The 17,286-nt window shown below is 39.6% G+C and overlaps 1 protein-coding gene across 3 annotated transcripts; it reads right to left on the bottom strand.

The window, feature by feature from the left end:
• Positions 1 to 4,911: 4,911 nt before the first annotated feature.
• Positions 4,912 to 16,786, bottom strand: LOC137128709 (CD209 antigen-like protein E). Of its 3 annotated transcripts, XM_067507285.1 has the most exons (9): positions 16,466 to 16,786; positions 15,502 to 15,618; positions 13,383 to 13,484; positions 11,392 to 11,454; positions 11,070 to 11,206; positions 10,669 to 10,790; positions 8,139 to 10,337; positions 6,611 to 6,673; positions 4,912 to 6,380 (listed from the first exon to the last, which is right to left on the bottom strand). In XM_067507285.1, the coding sequence occupies exons 1-7, from the start codon at positions 16,620 to 16,622 to the stop codon at positions 10,208 to 10,210; spliced, it is 828 nt and encodes a 275-aa protein (XP_067363386.1). In that variant the 5' UTR covers positions 16,623 to 16,786; the 3' UTR covers positions 4,912 to 6,380; positions 6,611 to 6,673; positions 8,139 to 10,207. The 3 variants fall into 3 exon arrangements, with proteins under 3 accessions (XP_067363386.1, XP_067363301.1, XP_067363475.1); XM_067507200.1 differs by having other exon boundaries at positions 4,912 to 6,673; XM_067507374.1 differs by lacking the exon at positions 13,383 to 13,484 and having other exon boundaries at positions 4,912 to 6,673; positions 16,466 to 16,773.
• Between the last annotated feature and the right edge of the window lie 500 nt (positions 16,787 to 17,286).

The raw sequence follows: 17,286 nt of genomic DNA, 5'->3' as shown, positions 1-17,286 counted from the left end.
TGTACCACAGAGTAATGTTTCTAACATTTGTCTTATTTTCTCACTTACCTCCTTCCTGTGACTGAAAATTATTCTGAGTATCTCTGATGAAATCAGCATTGCTGTAGATACCCACCTCTCTTTCTTCGTACTGTCCTGCATCTTCCTCCACTCTTTGGTCATACCTCAAGTTTGAATGTTGATTAGCAGAATCATTTGATGACATCTTGTTGATGTTGATCAGTTACTGAGCTGCAGTAAAACTTTGGGATTGTTTCAGCGTAGACAGCACTGCTACAGACAGAGTATGAGTAAAGGTACATCAACTAACTTTGCTGAGGCTGTCATGGTTTTGTGGTGAGGCTCTGGTTGGTAGAGCTCACACAAAACCAGCGGATGTGCATCACTTCGCTCACGTATGATGGTGCTGGATAAAAATGACTTGTCACTGCAAGTAAAAAATATTGTCCAGTCCTTATGGAACCATTTTGACACATTACAAACATAATTGTAAAGATGAATATTGATGTGTTGTTAACAGAAGCTCCATGATGTGCAGGAAAGCTCTTAAACGCAGACTTCACCATTTTTTAACTTGCTCTCAAATAGCTTTAGTTTAGGGTGTAAATGTACAATACAGTACAATGATTTTCAACTTTCCTCTGACCTTCTTATATTAAAATATTTCTCTAGTTCTATTTGAAAAACTCCTCCATGATGACATCACCCGGAGGAGTTTTTCTATTATTAGGAGTTCAGATGATCATCTGGGGGAGCTCTGGAGAAGTTTGATCAGTGTGAGAACTTCCAGCTGCAGCTGTTGACCAGAACCAGCACAAAGAGAACATCTGATTTTTTAAGTGAAGGCTAGAAACTGAAAATAACCATCATCACAATAATTGAATGTGTAGAAACACTTACCCACAGCAAGTTTCACAGTGTGATCTGAAAAAGCAGAACAAACCACAACCACAGTTAATTTTAGCATGTTTGTTAGTGTCTGATGAAAACCTCATTTTATGGTGAGTGTAGAAACAACTGGAGGACTCTATTATCAATGCACTCGAGCTTTAAAACCCACTGAAAAACTGCAAAATATTTATTCTTTCCTGTAGATAAAGTGTGTAAACCCACCTCCAGCAGTCATTACTGGTTCTGGACTAGATTTCTACATTTATGCATACCAGACACTATTGACCCCCTGCAGTATGCCTACCGGCCCAACAGGTCCACCTCGGATGCCATTGCTGCTGCCATCCACTGCTCCCTTTCTCATCTGGAAAATAAGGACTCATACCTAAAGATACTACAGCTCCGCCTCCAATACGTCATCGCCCACAAACTCACCCACAAACTGTCCACACTTGGTCTGCACCCCATCCTCTGTGACTGGCTCCTAAACTTCCTGACTGGCAGGCCTCAGTCTGTCAAGATTGGTAACAGGACTTCAGCCAGTATCATCACAAACATTGGCCTCCATGGGGTTGTGTACTCAGCCCCATCCTCTACACCCTGTTCACCTATGACTGTGTCGACTCCCACAAGGACAACATCATCCTGAAGTTTGCGGTCGACACCGCAGTGATAGGACGCATTGCTGGCAGTGACGAGGCAGCCTACAGGAGGGAGGTGGCCAGTCTGGTGTCATGGTGTGGAGACAACAACCTCACCCTCAATACGGACAAGACAAAGGAAATGATAGTGGACACGAGAAAGGAGAGGACAACGCATCAACCACTGATGGGTGAGCAACTTTAAATACCTGGGTGTCCACAACAGTGAGGACCTCACTTTGACACCGCAGCTGCACCGCAACCTTAGAGTTATTTTTGATCAGGATCTGTCCTTTACCTCATATATAAAACAAATCTCTGGAACAGCCTTCTTCCACCTACGGAACATTGCCAAAATTAGGAGCCTCCTGTCTCAAAGTGATGCCGAAAAACTGGTCCATGCATTTGTTACCTCTAGGTTGGACTACTGTAATTCCCTACTTTCAGGATGCCCCAGTAACTAAAGAGCCTGCAATTAATCCAAAATGCTGCAGCAAGAGTGCTGACTGGAACTAGCAAGAGGGATCATATTTCACCTTCACTAGCTTCTCTCCATTGGCTTCCAATTAAATGTAGAATAGAATTTAAAACCCTGCTTCTTACATATAAAGCTCTGAATGTTCAGGCTCCATCATATATAGAAGACCTCATAGCACCATCATCCCAGTAGACCACTTCGCTCTCAGAATGCAGGCCTTGTGGTTCCCAGAATTTCCAAAAGTAGAATGGGAGGTAGAGCCTTTAGCTATCAAGCTCCTCTCCTGTGGAACCAGCTCACAGTTCAGATTCAGGAAGCAGACACTCTCTACTTTTAAGGGTTAAGGCTTAAAACCTTCCTCTTTAATAAAGCATATAGTTAGTTATAGTTATGCTGCCATAGGCTTAGACTGCTGGGGGACCCATCCCCCAATGCACTGAGCTCCTTTCCTCCTCTTGACCCTCTCTCCTCTCCTCTCACCCCGCAATTGTCACCACTGTATGTCATTAACTCTGTGTGTTCTCTCCCGTAGTTGTCTTTGTCCTTCTCTGTCCCCCTCTCTCTGTCCTTTTCTGCAGGTTGAAGCTGTGTGTCTTCCAGCGTGCAGCTACTGGTCCTACCAACCTTCCCGATGTTTTGTTGTTGCTTTTTGTTGCTCTGTTCTTTTCTCTCTCCCCTTTCCACTCACCCCAACCGGTCGAGGCAGATGGTCGTCCACCCTGAGCCTGGTTCTGCTGGAGGTTTCTTCCGTTAAAGGGAGTTTTTCTTCTCCACTGTTGCCTATAACTTGCTCCAGGGGGAATTGTTGGGTTCTCTTTATATATCTTTATAATCTTGACTTTATTCTGTAAAGTGCCCTGAGATGACTTTGACAGCAGCACTACTGCCATGTACCGCAAACGCCTGCAGATAGTGGTGAACACTGTGCAGAAGATCACCAGGACTCCACTGCCCTCTCTGCAGAGCATCTACCACCGCAGTGTCCACAGGAGAACTGCTTCCATCCTCAAAGACCCCTCGCACCCCAAGCACGGACTGTTCACACATCTACCCTCAGGACACAGGTACAGAAGTGTGAAATGCAGAATCTCAAGACTGAAGAACTCTTTCTTTCCCTCTGCCATCAGACTCCTAAACAGCTGACAGGATTTTGCAACCATGGACAGAACTGTTTACATTGAATCACATTTTGCATTTGCACATTCATTTTTGCAGAACTGCATTATCTCACTTTTTCTACCTCATCTTTATTGCATTTATTGATCTTATTTTGTTTATTTTAATTTTACTTTATTTTATTTTATTTTATTTTACTTTACTGTATGACATTTAGTGTTGACAGCAAAGTAAGAATTTCATTGTGCAGGGAAACATGCTTTCTGTCTGTGCATATGACAATAATATCTTTGAATCTTGAATCTTCAATCTTAAACATGGGGGGAATCTGTCACGTTATCGTTCTAAAATTATAGTGACTGATGATGAAAATGTCCTAAATAATAAATAAGTGGCTCAATAGCTGCACATTCCAGGATCAGATGCCGAGAACTTGAAACCCTACCACATCTGCCCTCACAAGCTCCAGAACATCAACATTGTTTGAGTCACATAATCAATCAAAATTGATCAAAACTTTATTTATACGGAACCTTTTATACAGATTAATGCAATTCAGAGTGTTTTACGGATGATTGAAATGTTGATGAAACGTCTACCAAACAAGGAAAAAGCTAAAAGTCAAAACATCTACAAGCTCAGCTGCTTCCCTGAAGCATCAACATTATATCTGCATCCAGGTTTAGGGGTTCGGGGGTTTTGCATCTGCGGTGCATTTGCTAAAGTCAAAGTATCAGGCATTTAGTGCCCGTGTGTAATATAACAGAAGTTTGTTATCCCCGACATCGAAAGAAGCTCAACTCCTAATCAATACTATTAAAGGTTTTCTGTTTGTTGCTGAAGTCACACACATCTGATTTGTGTTGTAATTAGTCTCAGCTGATATTAGCCATCCAGTCCATCAGGTCATGGTCTCACTTACTCCTCCCTGTAAGAACGGACTATGTTCACACTCTGGGGCCAAGTTGGTTCTTCTGGTTTTCTCACGCCCTAGTTTTGCTAATCCTTCTTGTTTAACTCTTGCCCAATTTTCTTAGCTTCCTTTGTTTCTTCATGCCACAGTCTTCCTAGTTGCAACACGTGCTTATGTTAAGTTTTCCAGTTTCCTCTGTTAGACCATGTTTAACTTTGTTCCTGTTGTGACTTTTCCAGTTTCTGTAACCAGGTTTGTGTTGCCCATGTTAAATCTCCATAGCTGCCATAGCTATTCATCGTTGGCTCCTGGGTTCACGAAGTCTCGCTCATGTTCACAGTTTTTCCCTTCATTACGTTTAAAACAATCTGAGCTTTACTGTGTTTTACCGTCAGTGTACAGAGACACAAAGAAAGTTCATTTACTGTCACACATTTCAAACTGTAGAATTCCAGTGAGAATCTTTAAATACTGTTTTTTAAACATCAAATGTGAATCCATCAAATCTGTAAGTGTGTCAAACACGTATTCATGCAGATTACAGTGATCAGACTTTTGAAGTTTTTGAAAAGGATTAAAGCAGAGTGTCGTAATCATTTCACACACTATGAGAAGTGGCTGCTGTTCTTAGCAATACGAGTTATTTTTGGAAATAGACTCTGCCCAAGTTTTCTATAAAAGGAAGCTACATGACAACACTTGTTGCAGGAGAACTTTAATACTTTAAACTGTCAAATACACGGCTATAAACCTTTCTCTTGCCTATACACACACATATAAAGACCTGAAGGTGCACGTACATTTTTACATTATATAAGTAGGTATATAAGTATATAAGTAAGTACATATAAGTACATTTTTTTGAAGGGTGATGAGTGTTTTTAGCATTTAATAAGATTTCATAAATTACACATTGTCAGAGAAAAGCTTAAAGTATAACGTGACCACTTCCTAAATTTCTAACAACAAACAACAACTAAACAGTTAGAATATTTAAATAGATAGAATTAAAAAAAACATTTAAAATGATAACAATTCATGTTTTTGCCAGCTATTAATTTAACAGCCATGAGCATCGTACATTTAATTTCTATACAAAACATTTGTCTAAATAGTAGCATATGTTGAAAAATGACTAATAGATAAGTCTGTCTTTTTATTTAAAGACACAATATGCAGCATAGCAACAGAACCCAACGAAATGCTGCATTCTTTTAGATTTTCACTGTTCTTCCGATCTGCTCCATCTTCCTCCATTGTTCTTTCATGTGTCAGGTTTGGCATAAATATCTGAATTATCATTAAACTATTAGTAAAACTTCAATGGGTTAATGTAATACTACTACATACATGCAGTAACATATATAACGTAGTGATGCTGTCAGGGTTTCTCTGTCAACAATCAGTCTGCTTTTTCATTCAGGTCAAATCTGCAAAATGCAACTGCACAAAGGAGACAAACTAAAAAAGGTAAAAAATTGTACAGTTGTTGGTGCAGGTGAATATCAATGCTGTGTGATTCACTGTGACCAGCAGGTGAAGCTGCAGTGTTTGTGCTGTGGTGTCAAATGCATGTGGACGTTCTGATGGAGACACCTGACGTCTGCGATTGGTAAACAATGATCTGTCCTTGTTCATCAAGGACCCTTTTCCCCACTGTTATATTCAGCTCAACACAAACATCAGGTGGATTTTCACTTAGCGACTTCTTTCCTTTACTTTTACTGTAACACTGGGACAAACTTTGATTTTTTTTTCTTCACTGCTGTTCAGGCTGTTAAAAAATCCAAAATGTCAGTATGTGTGTTTCTTCGAACATTTACTGCCAGTGTCAGAAGGCATAAACATAAAGACGACAAGTTTGAGCAGAAAGTCCACATGTAGTTGTTGTGTGGACGACTTCCAACCCCACTACTCTGTCTGCACCATAGAGCACAGAGGGACAATATCTATGGAATAAGGAGGATTGAACATGTGACACAGAATGAATAAGGCAACAAATGTGAGATGACTCTGAGGATCAGGGAGAACATTTCTTCTTATTGATCTGTCGTTTTTTCTTGACCATTAGGGTCTGAACAGGAAGCTTCCAACGTGTATTGCATTCACAGAACTAATAAAATACAGACCTTCACTTATGAGTTACTATGTCATTGTCATCAGAAGAGCAGGTCAGAAACTAAAGTAACCGATCACACACTCACCTGTTCCTGTTTGTTGTTGATCATCACCAGATCTGATCGTCTGTTCTTACAGAACGTTCTGCTGTCAGACCAACTTTTCTTCTCAGTGGATTTAAAGTAACAACTGCATACAAATGTCTTCCATCCTTCAGGACATTCTGGTCAAACAAGAGTTTTAACATTAGATTTCATGTCCTTTGTTGTTAAAATAATACTTAGACATTTTGTAGTTCAATGTTGAGCTTGCTGCCATTTTTCTTTTTATTCTATAAATGTACGTGTGAGCAACAGAAACAGCCACATATCATAACAGTTTAACATTAATCAATTATTGTAATTAAAGTCAGTTTTGTATCACAGGTCTTTGCTGTTAGTGTAAATTTCTCACCTTTAATTTTATTTTTCAGCTTCTTTATTTCATCCTGTAGTCGACTGGTGTTGACTGAATGGTCTTGAGGGGACATTTTTTTGTGTGGGGCAACACAAATGCACACACACACACACACACACACACACACACACACACACACACGCACACACACACATCTGTCTGTAAAGTTTTGACATGTGTTTTGGAAACATTCAAGTTTGGCCTTTCAGAGTTTCAAGTCCTTTTTTTGTGTTTTGAGTGTTAACACATTTTTATGGCTTTGGCCCCATTTTCTAAAGTGTTTCACATCAGATTTCTAACCCTGTTTTCACGCCACAGAAGGATCTGCAACCCTGACAGGCCAGGGCAGGAGCTCACAGAACCTCAGCCAATAGAAGCCATATGTTCTAAAAGGATAAGCCAATCAGAGAACAGTCTAAACAAGGTTCCACTGGTCACACAGGAAGTAAGTTGAGCGTAGTGATGGTGATATAAACCACACATTGTTGTGGTGTTTGTTTCCTCACATGCTTGTTGAGTTCGGCTGTTGCAGCTAACTGTTAACTGTTAGCATTTAGCTACACACATTAGCTCAGTGAGGAAAGACTGTAAAGGTTAAATCTATTGTTAGCTAAACCTGCTCTGTTGTAAAAATGGAGAGTAAGATGTTAAGTAACTTACATTTACTTAAAAGTCTGGACTTAAAGGATGCATTCACTGATTGTTTAGTTCCGGTTTGGGTAGTACATGTACATAAATGCCATTAAACATCCAACTTCTTATATTACAATATCTTTGTACTTTTAGCTGAAAAACGCCTCCAGCTGACATCACTTGGAGGAACCTTAGGTCAGATTACATCATCTTTTTGCTCAGACTATGGAACTTGATCATGGTCACCCTGCTTTTCCAGAACTCCTCCAGATGGCATTTTCTGAACTCAATGGGGGAAAAATGGGGCGATGTCATCTGGAGGAGTTTTACAGCTAAAAACAGAGAAATATTTTCATATAGGGAAGTCAGACAGTTCAAAAGCATTATTGTACATTTACACCTAAACTAAAGCCATAAAAAGCAAGTTTGAAAGTTGGTTAAGTCGCCCTTTAAGTAGAGTTTTGAGATATTTCTACTTTATTGGAGTAATTTAATTTTCTACTACTTCAAACTTTCCCTTCATTACATTTCTGAGACGAAAATTGCCCGTCTACTTCACCACATTACTATGATGACTATAGTTACTTTTCAGTTACAGTATAATAATCCCACTTTCTCAATCTCCAGTGTGAAACTCCCAAGTCACCCAGCAGTGTGGAAAGTTGTTTTTATGGAAGTGATTAGATTCAAAACATACGATCATGAAATCGGGGAAAAGGCTCTGTCAGGACTAGACTGCAACCATCACTAGAACGTGTTTCAGATGCTAAAACCCAGACGGAAGACAACTGCTCAGCTGGTCAGAATTAAGGTGAGCGACTTTTTGGCTAGTTTGAAAATGTGGATAATGTGAGCTGGTATTTAGCATTTGCTCAGAGCCGTTTTATCTTACATTGTATGGAGAGGATGATGATCACAGCCATCATCAGAAGACACAGCAGTCCCAGACACAGAGCAGGTCCTCTGAGAGAAACTCTCTGAAACAGAGGACGGTTCTGAGTCTGTGGTCCTACAGAGACAAAACACAGAGACCAGCTATATCAAAGCGCGGCTTCACACATTACATTTTATCCTATAGTGCTACGTTAACCTTTAAATACTTATGAAGTAAATTATTTAAATTAGTGAGGAGGAGGGTGGAGAGTTGGGATAAGGTTCCTCAGGAACCTGCTAGAAGCTGGTGTGTGGATATGCATAGAGTTTGCAGCAGGTCACAGCTGTAAAGAGCTGCTCGGCTAAGTACTGAAGAGGAACCACTTGTAACATGTTGAGCTATTTAAATATATTTCGTGTTGGTTTTGTCTAATGAAAGCAGATGAAAAGTTGACAGAATATCACATTATTAATGCGTATTATGTAGTTTTGACTGTATCTACTTAATGTTAATGATAAAGTTTGAACTTCACTGGAATAAAAAGGCACCAAATGAGGTCATTGTGTTTGTTCTACAGTTACAGGAACTGGAATAGATGATGATGTACATTGTACAAATAGTTCTGTTAATATATTATTTCACACTCACCAGCTTGTTGTAAACCAACATCATCATACTGATCTCCATCCTCCATCATCTCCACCTCCATGTTCTTTCACCCTCAGATCACACTCAGTTTGAATTTCTGTCAACATGTTGATGAACTAAAGAGCTAAAAACTAAGTGAACTTCTTTGTGACCAGTCTTCACTGTCTGTTTGTGTCTGAGTCAGGCAGCTTTGAACAGAGAGCATCAAGGAACTAGCAGCAGGACAAACCACAACCACTGACACTTTAAATACATTTATGACTAAATCGCATTCATCGCATGATGAAGAAAACCTTCTCTGCCACAAATGTAATTGGGACATTAAATCATTCATGAATCTGAGCTGTTTGTTTTGAAAAATCTAAGCAAACTAATTCTTCTAAAATCTTATTAATATTTGACTTCTTTTAATTCATACAGAGGAAAACATTAGTGACAGGTGAGTTTTTTTATCTGATCTCATTATAAATACAAACAGAAACATGACATATGACGTTGTTGTGACACAGGAAATGTGACGTCTACACTTTTATATTTTCTCTCATAAGGACTTTATTCTACAGCAAGTTCTCACAGTCAGTGATATTTCAAATGCTTCTACATGTACATAACGGTGTTTGCTGTGCTGCTACTGAAACTAAACTCTTCTAAAAAATCCTGTTGTAATGATTGATTGAAATGAATGAATTAATTGTTGATGCAGAATTGATCAACATGAGCATATTTTTCAATGAAATTTGTTTTCCTGACTCCAGGTTGATGAGAAATTAAAGACGACTCTTAGATCAGTTTTAGCAGAAACACACTCATTAATAAACCAAGTAAAGACAAAGTGAAGCTGCAGTGTTTGTGCTGTGGTGTCAAGTGCATGTGGACGTTCTGATGGAGACACCTGATGTCTGCATTTGGTAAACAATGATCTGTACTTGTTCATCAACTGTTATATTCAGCTCAACACAAACATCAGGTAAATTTTCACTTAGCAAAGTATTTCCTTTACTTTTACTGTAACACTGGGACAAACTTTGTTTTTTTTCTTCACTGCTGTTCAGGCTGTTAAGAAATCAGACCTTTACTGCCAGTGTCAGCAGGGATTACAACATAAAGACGATCACTTTCAGCAGAAACACACTCATTAATAAACCAAGTAAAGACAAAGTGAAGTTGCAGTTTCCTGTGACTGCAGCAGTTTAGTGGGACTACAGAGTAAGTCCACATGTAGTTGTTGTGTGGACAACTTCCAACCCCACTACTCTGTCTGCACCATAGAGCACAGAGGGACAATATCTATGGAATAAAGAGGATTGAACATGTGACACAGAATGAACAAGTCAACAAATGTGAGATGACTCTGAGGATCAGGAAGAACATTTCAGAGTTTGACAAACAGCTTCATCCCAACACGACACATGTCTCAGTCATCAGAGGAAGCAGCAAATCTACTTCTCACAGATCCAGTTTTTATAAACATTATCATTGTATCCACTTCGTCTCCATTTCCCTTGTTGATCACAGCATGATGCAACATTCAGGCCTGTAGCATTTCCCAGCTTTGCTGTGGCCCAGAACCTGTGGGACAAATCAAAAGTGGACTGAAAAAGTGGTTGGAAAGCTGCTCTCTGAATCCATCCCTGGGACTAATGATCATATTCAGCTTTTTCCTTCATCTGTTCTTCACTTTCTAAAGAGCAGAGAAGAGGCAGCTGCTCCTTCATGCTGAGATCAAGTTCAAGAAAGTTTTCACATTCAATCCTCTGAACTGTGACCAGAGCTTTGAATTATGTTTCAATCCTGACTCATTGTTACTGCAGCTCATCACAGACTGGAGATGAAGACATCAAATCATGTTTGACATGTTACTTTTTTATGGTTCTAATGGCAAAATAACAAAAACTCTTACGTTTCTGTCAGTGGTGAATCATCCACCCATTCCCATCGATATCCTGTAGATGCTGTTTTGCTCTCTGTCGCCCGTAGACCAATCCAGGACTCTTCATTCTCATTAAAGTCAGTGATGAAATCCTAATAGTTAACAGGAGACAATTCTTGTTTAGTTTTTTAATGATTATTTGCAACACAGAGGAAAACATAGAACAAATATTAACATTCAAGACCTGGAAAAAAAATCAGCTCTTCTTATTGATCTGTCGTTGTTTCTTGACCATTAGGGTCTGAACAGGAAGCTTCCAACGTGTATTGCATTCACAGAACTAATAAAATACAGACCTTCAGTTATGAGTTACTATGTCATTGTCATCAGAAGAGCAGGTCAGAATCTAAAGTAACTGATCACACACTCACCTGTTCCTCTTTGCTGTTGATCATCACCAGATCTGATCCTCTGTCCTGACAGAATTTTCTGCTCTCAGACCAAGTTTTCTTCTCAGTGGATTTAAAGTAACAACTGCATACAAATCTCTTCCATCCTTCAGGACAATCTGGTCAAACAAGAGTTTTAACATTAGATTTCATGTCCTTTGTTGTTAAAATAACACTTAGGCATTTTGTAGTTCAATGTTGAGCTTGCTGCCATTTTTCTTTTTATTCTATAAATTAAATTTAATTTTTGTAATTAAAGTCAGTTTTGTATCACAGGTCTTTGCTGTTAGTGTAAATTTCTCACCTTTAGTTTTATTTTTCAGCTTCTCTATTTCATCCTGTAGTCGACTGGTGTTGACTAAATGGTCTTGAGGGAAAAAAAATGTTTGAATGTATGAAAATCAGAGAAGAGTCAAATTAAAAAGATATAACTAATGTTCACTGTGCAATTTTTCTGATCTGTCTTTCTGACAGAGTGTGGGGCAACACAAATACACACACACACACCTGAGATGGAAAACTTTTAATGTATCGTTACACACAAATCTGCGAGTAAACAGCTTATAAAAGTAGTTCATTAAAACACAGTCAAACTAATTATCAGCTCTGCCCACAGTGATTGTGTGTGTGTGTGTGTGTGTGTGTGTGTGTGTGTGTATTCTCTAATAGCTAAATCAACAGCTGTCAGTAATTTATTAAGTTATGTGACAATTCAAGCAAAAAGGTTACAATAACATACAAAGTTCTCAAACAGTCTCTGAGCAGCCTCCACACTAAACCAGTGCCCCGCCCTCCAAGTGTCACCAGCTTTGCATCCTGTTCCTGGCTCTTATTTTGTAGTCTCTCAGTTCCACTTCCTGCCTACAGTCTATGCAGCCTCCTTACACTCATCATCAGCTATGATCCCCTGCTTATTTAAACCCAGCTCTCCCCACAGGTCCCTGCCAGATTTGTCATTTCAGCCTCACAGCCTGAAATGACACTTTCTCTAACTGGTACCTGAGTCATGTGACTCCCCATCTTCCTGTCTCTTGTGCTGTTAAACCTCCTTATCTGTCAGCACCTGCTCTCACACATCAGTAAGTCATCTATTCCCTGTCAGGCAAGTTTATCTTCTGCTCTGGACCAATACTAACTGTTTTAGTGTCTCAATGCCATCAAGGAAACATTCACCTACACTGTTTCTCCGCAACTGCCTCCTGACCTCTTTACTTTCCCCCACACTACTCCTGCTTTTGTAATAGTCTTTTTTATTCTAATCTTTCACCTCACAATAAGAGACATTATGTGACTAAGTTGCTGTTGACTAGTTTTCACCCTTTTTATTGACATATAAATAAATCATGGTCAAAATCAGCAAAATACCTCATTAACATCAAAGTGAAAACAGGTCTAAAAAGTTCAGTCATTTAGATAAAAATTTGTGAGGTAAAATAAATATTCACCCCTTTTAAAGTGACTGACCTAATTCAACAGAGGTCCAGCCACTTGGTGCTAGTGGTTCCACAGTTAGTGATATGGGGATCACCTGAGTCATTAACGGTGTCTTTGTCTTTGCCACTCTCCCATGAAACCTTGACTGGTGAAGAACCAGGGCAACAGTTCATCCAAAGGCATTAGAGAGACTCTATGCTCAAATGGAAGAAGGTTCTTTGTTCTGATGAGACCAAAATGGTGCTTTTGGTGAACACCAATCACTGCACCTCACCTCAAAAGCACCATCCTACTGTGAGCATCATGCTGTGGGGATGCTTCTCAGCAGCTGGCCCTGGAAGGGTTGTAACTGAAAATGTAGGACAATCCTGAAGAACAATCTTATGGGGTCTGCAAGAGAACAATGGCCTGGGAGAAGGTTTGTTTCGCTTTATGGCCCAAAGCATAAAACGAAGGCTACACAGAAATGGTTTCCTGACAACAGGGTGAAGGTTCTGGAGTGGCAGAGTCAAAGCACAGACCTTAGTCCAACAGAAATAGAGGCTTTGTGGCTGGACTGTCTATGTGATCCCCACGCAACCTGACAGAGCTTGAGCAGTTTTGCAAAGAAGAATAAACGTGCAGTGTCCAGATGTGCAAGACCATTTTTTTTACCTCACATTTTAATTTAACTGTCATTACTTTGTAGAGACCTGTTTCCACTGAGACACTGAAATATTTTTCTGAAATTTGTTTGTCAAAATCGCCAACTTATAATTGATCATGATTGATTTATGTCACTGTATTATGTTACGACACTATATACACTGATTGACGGCCCTAATGAAAATATTTCTGTAGTGTAAGCTTTGCTACTCTCACCTGTAATTTGACCCTGGAGCTGCTTCACCTCATTCTGGGACTGATTCAATGTGGTATGTAGCTGCTCATTCAAGATGTTGAGCTCATCTTTTTCTAATTTAACTGAAAAAATGGATACGGAACTCAGCACAACAGGTAACAAACCGCACATTTACACAATACAAGGCTGGGAATTTTCCATCATTTTGTAAATTTCAACAAATCCCACACATATATATGTGTGTATATATATATTTATTTATTTTTTTATTTTTTTATTTTATTTTTTTTTTTGTTTCAAGGGTCTTAGCCAGAAATGCAAGGACAAGTATGTAATTTTCAACAAAGGAGGTGTCGAGAATATGCTTCTTAAGCAGCGGAGTAATCTGCGCCTGCTGGGCCTCAGAACCTTCCTCTGTCACTGGGTGAGTGATATCCTTACAGAAAGCCCACAGTCAGTCTGGATTGGCAGCAGAACATCAAACAGCACACATCCCTGAGGGGCACCGGGGCTCAGTAGTTAAGTCCCCTGCTGTCTGCTAAACCATGACTGCTCTTCTCAATTCGTTCTATACTTCGTTATTTGTTTTTCTGATGACACAACATTTGTGAGTCTCATCAGCAAACATTGGAACATTAAAAAATGAGTGATTATTAATACAGGACAAAAATGATCTGAAACTGCATTAAAACAAGCAGTAAAAATATGACATTAATTCTCAGCAATACCATTAAAATGTGTGAAAAGTTTACTAAATTGGTTCCAATATTACAAATCTATATTTAAAGTTTTGAAATGTGTTTTGGAAACATTCAAGTTTGGCCTTTCAGAGTTTCAAGTCCTTTTTTTTCAGGGTTTCAACACATTTTTATGGCTTTGGCCCCATTTTCTAAAGTGTTTCACATCAGATTTCTAACCCTGTTTTCACGCCACAGAAGGATCTGCAACCCTGACAGGCCAGGGCAGGAGCTCACAGAACCTCAGCCAATCATATGGCTTCTAAAAGGATAAGCCAATCAGAGAACAGTCTAAACAAGGTTCCACTGGTCACACAGGAAGTAAGTTGAGCGTAGTGATGGTGATATAAACCACACATTGTTGTGGTGTTTGTTTCCTCACATGCTTGTTGAGTTCGGCTGTTGCAGCTAACTGTTAACTGTTAGCATTTAGCTCCACACATTAGCTCAGTGAGGAAAGACTGTAAAGGTTAAATCTATTGTTAGCTAAACCTGCTCTGTTGTAAAAATGGAGAGTAAGATGTTAAGTAACTTACATTTACTTAAAAGTCTGGACTTAAAGGATGCATTCACTGATTGTTTAGTTCCGGTTTGGGTAGTACATGTACATAAATGCCATTAAACATCCGACTTCTTATATTAAAATATCTTTGTACTGTTAGCTAAAAAACGCCTCCAGCTGACATCACTTGGAGGAACCTTAGGTCAGATTACATCATCTTGTTGCTCGGACCATGGAACTTGATCATGGTGACCCTGCTTTTCCAGAACTCCTCCGGATGACATTTTCTGACCTCAATAGGAGACAAAAGCCTCCTCCGGGTGATGTCATCTGGAGGAGTTTTACAGCTAAAAACAGAGAAATATTTTCATATAGGGAAGTCAGACAGTTCAAAAGCATTATTGTACATTTACACCTAAACTAAAGCCATAAAAAGCAAGTTTGAAAGTTGGTTAAGTCGCCCTTTAAGTAGAGTTTTGAGAAATTTCTACTTTATTGGAGTATTTTCATTTTCTACTACTTTCACTTCATTACATTTCTGAGGCAAAAATTGCCCGTCTACTTCACCACATTACTATGATGACTATAGTTACTTTTCAGTTACAGTATAATAATCCCACTTTCTCAATCTCCAGTGTGAAACTCCCAAGTCACCCAGCAGTGTGGAAAGTTGTTTTTATGGAAGCTATTAGATTCAAAACATACGATCATGAAATCGGGGAAAAGGCTCTGTCAGGACTAGACCGACACCATCACTAGAACGTGTTTCAGATGCTAAAACCCAGACGGAAGACAACTGCTCAGCTGGTCAGAATTAAGGTGAGCGACTTTTTGGCTAGTTTGAAAATGTGGATAATGTGAGCTGGTATTTAGCATTTGCTCAGAGCCGTTTTACCTTACTTTGTATGGAGAGGATGATGATCACAGCCATCATCAGAAGACACAGCAGTCCCAGACACAGAGCAGCTCCTCTGAGAGAAACTCTCTGAAACAGAGGACGGTTCTGAGTCTGTGGTCCTACAGAGACAAAACACAGAGACCAGCTATATCAAAGGGCCGCTTCACACATTACATTGTCTCCTATAGTGCTACGTTAACCTGTAAATACTTATGAAGTAAATGATTTAAATCAGGGCTGTCAGCCCTAATGTAATAAAAAGGTGTTAATCCTTATTTCTTTAAGGCCTTTAAAACAGGTTCGGTTAAGCAACAGTGGGTCATTCGACGGTGCGAGTGAAAACTTGACTGATTCCCTGCAAATAAAAAGTTGTGAAGTCATAGTTGTGGGTTTTCTGATGCAGTTTCTCAGCTCTCTCCCTGACAGCGGGTGTGGTAGCTCATACTTAGACACAAATGGCGATCTGAAGGAGTGGTCGAAGACAAACCCAGAATAGATCAACTGTACTACGAGCAACCAGATGACAAGAGCAAAAGCAGAAGCAGAAGCATATCACCCAGAAGCAGAGATATTCAGAACAGAGAAGGCAGAGTCATTTTAACACCCTTTAAACCCCAAAGTGGAACAAGGAGATGACACAAAGCAGCATGGGTGCTTCACAGTTCTTACCCGTACATCTTTGCTGCTATCATAACATTTTAATCACAACAAAATTCAGGATTTCTGATCACTGATAACAGACAAATAGAATGGTTCAGCTGACCCACTCAGTTTCTTCCTCTCTTCACTAAGTATGAGACTCATGCTGGACTTTCTTATATTTGATCTTTGCACTTAGTGAAACATATAGTCTATACATTACCACACACACACTGCAGTAGGGATGTAGAAACACTAACACATGTCTGATTGACTGCAGGTTCTAAAAAGTATGAAGAGTTTTTACAATTTGTCAATTTGTTTTACCTCCTTCCTGTGACTGGAAATTGTCTTGAGGGCCTCTGACACAGTCTGCGTTGTCGTAGATAACCACCTCTTTTTCCTCGTACACCTCTCCATCTCCCTCCGCTCTTTGGTTGTATCTCACCGTCACATGTTCATCAGCAGGAACATTTGACGACATCTTGGTGATGTAGACTTGTTACCGTGCTGCAGTAAAACCTCAATGTCCTCACACTTCTACCTACAGTGCTCTGTACATACACTCACATATACTGTGCAATCAACTTCTTATCTGCCTCAGAGAACAAAGAGGAAGTGTCACCAAGAAAGCAGCGGATATGCATCACATCATTTGATGGCATTGGTTAAATATAATGAGTATCTGTACTTTGTGTTTTTTTCGCTGACCTCACAAACTGTGTGTTCCAGTTTTTACTTGATCAACTTGCAAAAACTTGAAACCGATGGCTTTGAATATCGTTGCATCCGTTATCTGTAGCCCCTTATTGTGTCACTGGGTGAAAGGTGGCAAACACCCTCGACAGGTTTCCATTTTACCTCAGGGACACAAGCACAGATGGGCAACCGTTCACACTGCCATTCACACCTGGGGGCAATTTAGAGTCACCAATTCAAACCAGGGACCTTATTAGCTGTGAGGCCGCAGCGCTAGCCGCTCTACCACCGTGCTGCCCAGCTGTAAATATATAAACATATTATAATGTTAAAGGTTTGGTTGTGAACTTTTTCTGTCAGCATGAGTATTCACGTTATTAATAGCCTCCTGTGCATCTTCCTCCTCCACAGACCCACAGGAAATGTGTTAATCTCTCTCTGCTCACTAT

This window comes from Channa argus, chromosome 1, assembly GCF_033026475.1.
Source record: "Channa argus isolate prfri chromosome 1, Channa argus male v1.0, whole genome shotgun sequence".
NCBI classification, from domain to species: Eukaryota; Metazoa; Chordata; class Actinopteri; order Anabantiformes; family Channidae; genus Channa; species Channa argus.
The sequence above is the reverse complement of the archived record's forward strand: the minus strand, read 5'-3'. Positions and strand labels throughout refer to the sequence as shown.

What these genes read in the sequence shown, in the direction of transcription:
- LOC137128709 (XM_067507200.1), bottom strand. Translation starts at nt 16,622, where the DNA reads ATGTCGTCAAATGTTCCTGCTGATGAACATGTGACGGTGAGATACAAC. An exon ending in GCTGAAAAATAAAACTAAAG is followed by an intron (nt 11,207 to 11,391) that starts GTGAGAAATTTA and finishes TTGTTTGACCAG; the next exon opens with ATTGTCCTGAAGGATGGAAG. An exon ending in TCAACAGCAAAGAGGAACAG is followed by an intron (nt 10,791 to 11,069) that starts GTGAGTGTGTGA and finishes GTTAACTATTAG; the next exon opens with GATTTCATCACTGACTTTAA.